At 38.7% G+C, this 6,790-nt stretch overlaps 1 protein-coding gene across 1 annotated transcript; it reads right to left on the bottom strand.

Annotated features, from left to right (window-relative positions):
* Positions 1–716: 716 nt before the first annotated feature.
* On the bottom strand, positions 717–2,529 carry ier5 (immediate early response 5). Its single transcript, XM_051694105.1, has 2 exons — positions 2,494–2,529; positions 717–2,221 (listed from the first exon to the last, which is right to left on the bottom strand). The coding sequence occupies exon 2, from the start codon at positions 2,118–2,120 to the stop codon at positions 1,278–1,280; it is 843 nt and encodes a 280-aa protein (XP_051550065.1). The 5' UTR covers positions 2,121–2,221; positions 2,494–2,529; the 3' UTR covers positions 717–1,277.
* Positions 2,530–6,790: the final 4,261 nt, after the last annotated feature.

Raw genomic sequence — 6,790 nt, 5'->3', positions numbered from 1 at the left:
TAAATCTGATCTTTTTAAGATGTTTAGCAGATGTTAATTAGATTGTGATGCTTTCCAGATGAAAAGATGTAAAACAGACATCTCTGAGATGTACGTGTGCGACTGTATCTGGGATTCTAATTAACATCTGCTAAACATCTTAAAAAGATCAGATTTACAAACATTCTAAATCATAAATGTCTCACAGACATCTGCTATATGTTTAATTGATAGGAAATGTCTTATAGATGTATTGGAGATGAGCAAACAACCAAAAAATATATGACTTCCAGATGTAAACACATATCAAAAAGACGTCTGGGTGATGTCCGTCTGGTATCAGGGAATTTATATCATGGACTCTAAAATTCAAAATTACGAGTTTAAAACATAGGGTTCCCACATCTTTTGATCAAAGAATTTCCACGACTTTTCCATTCATGATAAATATTTCTAGATGAAATAGTTTAGAATGAGTATAACTATAAATATGTATATTCACAATAGAAATTTCCATCAGTTTAAAATTCCATGATATTTCAAGATTTTTTTGAACCCTGGGGAACACTTACAACTGTATAACTTGTGTATTTTAATGAGTCCTAAAGGTCTGAAAATAGCTACTCATGTTGACATTATTTGAACAAATAGATGGGGTGTCATATAGATTGACCATGAAACACTGGCCTTCAGTTATTAACTTTTACACTCATAAAAAGAAGAGAAAGAATCAGTAATCATTTCATAATTGTTTAATACGTGAGCACCACGTAAATGGTCATATTAGCAAATACCAAAATACATAGATTCAGGATGCAACATGAGGCAACAATATACACACATACAAACACTTGATTTTACAAAATGTTCAGGTCTTTATAAAACAAAGACATTAAAAGAGTGGCTTAAGCCTCGTACAGTCTCAAGTTTGGTGTGACCGGCTGTGAATCGGTTCAGTTGTGACAATGAGACAATTGACCTTCATTAGTCAGCATAACACTTTTGCATATAATTTAATACCACCATGGCTTTCAAACTGAACCAGAGGTTAGTGAACACTTAAGTTTCAAAATGTGTAATCCCATGAAGTAGCACCAGCATTCAGATATTTCCTTCCCTAGAAAGGTATACCCAGACATCTTCCAGGGCAAACTGAGCTTGTACTTTGGTAGCAACACTCGTGTCTGCTGGGAAGTCCCACTACATCGTTGAGCCCACGCCTTCCCGTGCTACCAAAGCATTTAGGCCAACCCGGATAAGAAGTACAGTACAGAACGCCATATGCGACGTTTTTACAGTCAGAAAGCCACTATTGCCGTAGTCCACGGGTTTAGGTTTTTCAACATTTGGTCGCAGCAAATTTGCCCTGACCCAGAGTCACTATCCTCCGCCTCAGCCTCGGGTTTGGCGCCATCCTTGCTCAGAAGTCCTGAGAAACTCGAACCGAAAATTGTTATGAGGTTGGACACATTGCTCGTGTCCATTTCCTCGCTTTCCTCGTTTTCGGGCGTGTTTGAGGAAGTAACTTTGGTCCTTTTTTGAGGCGAGTCACCGCGTGACTTGTCAGCGCTCCTTTTCCTGTTTGAACAAACATGCGTTTTGGGTTGTTGGCATTGGTCACCGTTTGCTTTCCTCTCTACTACAGTACTGTCCGATGGACTCTCCTGGTTTTGCTTGGGTTCGCTAATGGTTTCAGACACCGGTACTGTTTCAGATGAAACGTTGTCAGTAGAGTCCAAAGAGGAGTTTCGGTTTTGCTCTTGTTGTAAAGTGGAAGTACAATGCCCTGGGTCTGGTTTAATCTCTTCATCGTGGTCTTTCTCAAAAGCGTCGTCCATTTGGCGCCGTTCAGTTGGTTGGGGTTCCGCAGGGCTCTCTACTTGGTCACATTCCGTTGCGGAGGGCGGGAATTTCTCCCGCTCTGAGTCTATAGCTTCCCATTCCTTTCCTTCGCGTTCGTTCTGAGCGTTCAGGCAAGAGCCGCTATAATAGTCGCTCAGGTACACCTGACGAGCGCTCCGAAGGACCAGAGATACCAGGAGATTTTTATGCAATTTAATGCCCCCTCGTTGGACGCGAGAGTTGTAGATTTTCCCTAAGGAAATACTCATAATCCGGTGAGCTTCCACTTTGTATTCCATGGCTGGAATCGTTCCACTAAAGGTCACAGTTACGTACAAAGTTCGACGGGCGTTTGGGTCCGTTCGCGTGATTTCCTCGCAGGATTCTTCCCAAAATGTGACTGTAAATTCGCGAACAGCGCGAGAGAGAGAGAGAGAGAGAGAGAGAAAAAAAAAAAGTTAACAAGGTCCAAGTGCCAAATAAAATAAACAAGTACTTTTTCCCTCCTGTAGACGAGTAATTTATATCAAACTGTCCCGTATTTAGTGTTGGGATGACGTTGTTGTTGTTGTTGTATTAAAAATGGGGGGCGTTCAATAAATACGAAAGCCTCATTGTCATTCACAAAATTGAATATTGGTGTTATTGGGTGAGAGCACGAGATTTCGCTACCTTACGCATTCTCTTCTGCACCCAACAACAGTCTGGGGAGGAATGAGACCGTTTCTATTTTTAACTCGGTTTTATACTTCAGCGTCAGCGACTACACTAGCCAATCACATCTCGAGTTGAGTTCTGCCTCAGTTGTGAATCACACCCCGCCAAACCCGTAATGGCCAATGGTTGAGCGCTATGGCGATGAGTCATATTTAAATACTAACGTGGGAGAATTGCTTAAAGGGAAAGAGTTGTTTTCAGTATTAATATATATATATATATATATATATATATATATATATATATATATATATATATATATATATATATATATATATATATATATATATATAAAGCCAATATATATGTATATTTTTCCGCGTTTGATTCCCAGCGATTCTAGCGTGTCTGGCGATTCTGATTTATTAGATTAAGAATGACATTTAAAACATGATCAGTTTGATAAAGGAATATAAACAAATAAATAGCAAAATCAGTGGTGTTATTTTTCAAATGATATTTTATAAAATATTTTTTGACGTATACATTCCTGTGTTATTATTGTTACACAATTTCCGCATGCAATATCTTGCTTTTACCGTTAGGGATTTTTTTTTTTTTCTTTTTTCTTTTTTTTTTTTTTTACTTCCCCTTTAATTTTTTTCAACCGACTTTCTCCACTGATGTAATGGTTTGTCTGCTACAGTCGTGTCACGTGACTCTATTGTGCAAATCCATTGCAGTGTATGGGCACATGTGAATGGAGCTGTTATTGGGGGGAAGGACAGTGTTTTGTTTGAAGAAACAGTTAGTTACTACTATTAAAATGAAGAGTGGAGAGATTTCACGCTGAACTGACGACAGTGCTTAGAAATGGTGGCACTTTCATTATTATTATCTACTTATTTTTTCATCAGTCATTGTTGCGTTGGTTCGTGAGCATGCCTGCATGAAGATGTGGGTCATAAACAAACCTGACACGAAGAGCGCGGTATGACGTAAGGCGCTTTCAGAGATTGTTTACCTAAATATAAATTATCACGACCATGGCTACCTCACAATCTCTATGCAAGTCCTTGATTGCAACATATTTAAATAATTCCATCCTGAACCTAAAACCATAATTTAAAACATAGTTTCGTTTTGGCTGTAAATGGCAGATCTTTGGATTTAGTAAAGGGACACAATTCAATATCCCTAAAAAGAATGTGAAGTACATGCCTATGCCACGGATGTCAATAAGTCATTCAGCAGATGTCTTTTGAGACGTTTATGATTTATAATGTTTGTAAATCTGATCTTTTTAAGCTGTTTAGCAGATATTAATTAGATTGTGATGCTTTCCAGATGAAAAGATCTAAAACAGATATTTCAGAGATATGTACATCTGGGAACTGATACTGTAAATGACCAGGCTCAAAGTTATTAATAATTTATGCAGCTTTAGTGACTAACTTGAGATAAAGTGTTTCCAGCTGGTTTGCTGGTGTTACATCATACACAACATCCTGAGTACACCACAGCACGCGTGGGTAGATAGTCAGCTAATGAGAAGGCAATAGGCTATGATGAATAATGTATGAAGCACGGTGTTTTAGTAGGCAGGCACGGTGCATTGCAACATTCATGAAGAGAGAAACCATTTTTAATAATTTAGCTTGGTTTGGAGCTATTTCATTTTTGTGAGATGAGATCTGTTGTGTCATGTAGTAAAGTCAAGTAGACTCAGTCTAGAGTAAAGAGGAATCTAGACTCTAAATTAGGGATGTGCAAGACGAACAATTTTCATTATCGATTAGTCGGTCAGTTGTTTGAATGATAGTCGACAAGTTTGTGTTAAGGATAATGTATAATTAGGCTTCGTTATGTTGACCTGACCCATATCAGATGTGTTTCAGAGGGATACACGGACGCTAAACACAGCATTTCAACATGGGAACTAGCAAATATTCAGCAAATAATTTGGCTAAATAACTATAATATCTGACTGCACAAAACTATAAAACAACAAAAGTAAGAAATAAGAAAGACTCCAATACAGAGTGGCACAAAACCGCTTATGCACATCCTGAACGCAGAATGACACGCTTTAATGTGACCGGAATGCTTCAGAGCGATCCTTGCTGCACATTGAAAAGCGCAGAACTGCATTATAATATTGCGGGTACACATCTAGTTCACAATATTAAGCAGTTTAAACCTCTTTCACTGCAACTATTTAATTAAGCAATGTCAGACAGGATCAGCAAACAACTTTAATCTCTCCAAAGCACCTTACAAATACAGGAATACCATATTTAACGTCCGACAGTGATCGCCTTGAAATGTATTGTTGATGCAGCGCTTTAACTGCTGTAATAGCAGCACATACACTGCCTGGCCCCAAAAAAAGTTGCACACTCTAATATTTCGTTTGACCGCCTTTAGGTTTGATTATGGCGCACATTCATCATGGCATTGTTTCCACAACCTTATGCAACATCACAACATTTATTTCTGCCCAGGATTGCATTAATTTTTGGCCGAGATCTTGTATTGATGATGGGAGAGTCAAACCACTCCGTAAAGTCTTCTCCAGCACATCCCAAAGACTTTCAGTGGAGTTAAGGTCAGGACACTGTGGTGGTCAATTCATGTGTGAAAATGATTGCTCATGCTCCCTGAACCACTCTTTCACGATTTGAGCCCGATGAATCTGGGCATTGTCATCCTGGAATATGCCAGTGCCGTCAGGGAAGAAAAAATCCATTGATGAGATAACCTGGTCATTCAGTACATTCAGGTAATCAGCTGACTTCATTTTATTGCAGCATAACGTTTCTGAGCCTAGACCTGACAAATTGAAGCAACCCCAGATCATAACACTGCCTCCAGAGGCTTGTACAGTGGGCACTATGCATGATGGTTGCAGTGCGTCATGCACTTTCGTTCCTACCCTGATGCGCCCATCGCTTTGGAATAGGGTAAATCTGGACTCATCAGACCACATGACCTTTTTCCATTACTCCACAGTCCAATCTTTATGCTCCCTAGCAAATTGAAGTAATTTTTCCCTATAAGCATCATTAACAAGTGGCTTTCTTGTGGCCACACAGCTGTTTAGTCCCAATCTTGTAGTTCTCGTCACATTGTGCATGTGGAAATGCTCTTACTTTCACTATTAAACATAGCCGTGAGTTGTACTGTCGATTTTTTTTACTGTGTGACTTCACCAAACATTTTAGTGATCTCCGATCATGATCATTCAAGATTTTTATCCGACCACATTTCTTCCACGAAGCTTACGGTTAACCACTATCCTTCCAGGTTTTAAAAATGCGGTGGACAGTTCTTCACCCAATTCCAGTGATTTCAGCAATCTCCTTAGTTGTTTGCTTTGCTTGATGCAAGCCAATAATTTGCCCCTTCTGAAACACAGTAACATCTTTTCCACGACCACAGGATACGTCTAACGACATGGTTGATTAAGAAATGAGAAGCTACACACTGCATCCATTAGGGTTAAAAGAATTGTTGCCTGCTGAAACATATTAATCACTGCAATAATGATCCAATCATAGGCTTTTAAGTATCTGCTTATTTAAATCCAAACGCCGACTTTTATTTGGGCCAGGCAGTGTAAAAGAAATAAACCTTAAGAATTAAAGAGACAAAACTTCCTGCAGAGGGTTTTAATGTGCTGACTGTTATTCACTGTTAAGCACAAGTTATCATCACGCAAAAACGCTCTCCAAGAAGTTGCATCTCTTAATTATTTTGAGAAATGTGTCTCCCATTATCATTAATGTTGGTAGTCGACCCCGCTAATCGACTTGTCAGTTGTTGGACGACTAGTCGATTAGTCGACCACCCTGGCACATCTTTACTCTACACTTATGTGATGGTATCATATTTAATCTTTACCGTGGCATTGCCAAGCTACAAATGTCCAAAGACAGAGTAATCATTGCTGGTACATTGTGGTAAGCTTTGACATTCATTCTATGAAGAACCAGAAAGCTAAACTGGCAGCTCTCTTAGAAAAACAATAAACAGTATGCGCAAAGAACAATATATCAAGGTGACTATATTTAATCCAATCCAATGTAAATTTGCAATATAGCGCGATATGAACTAGAAGTTGAACTGTAAGTACATATTTATAAAGCAAAGACCTAAATAAAACATATGCATGTTTAATTCAGATCCTGCTTTTATTACAATATTATTTTGTCCTTCTACTTCTACTACAATAAACCAAAACACCCCACACAGCACGTTAGTGTTTTATTTATCGGGGAACATAGCATGCGTATGTGTCTAGACTCTCAAT

The sequence above is a fragment of the Myxocyprinus asiaticus genome, chromosome 49 (assembly GCF_019703515.2).
Source record: "Myxocyprinus asiaticus isolate MX2 ecotype Aquarium Trade chromosome 49, UBuf_Myxa_2, whole genome shotgun sequence".
In the NCBI taxonomy this organism is placed as follows: Eukaryota; Metazoa; Chordata; class Actinopteri; order Cypriniformes; family Catostomidae; genus Myxocyprinus; species Myxocyprinus asiaticus.
This window is presented reverse-complemented; position numbering and strand designations above follow the sequence as displayed.

Coding starts and splice junctions, on each gene's coding strand:
- ier5 (XM_051694105.1), bottom strand. CDS start 2,120: ATGGAATACAAAGTGGAAGCTCACCGGATTATGAGTATTTCCTTAGGG.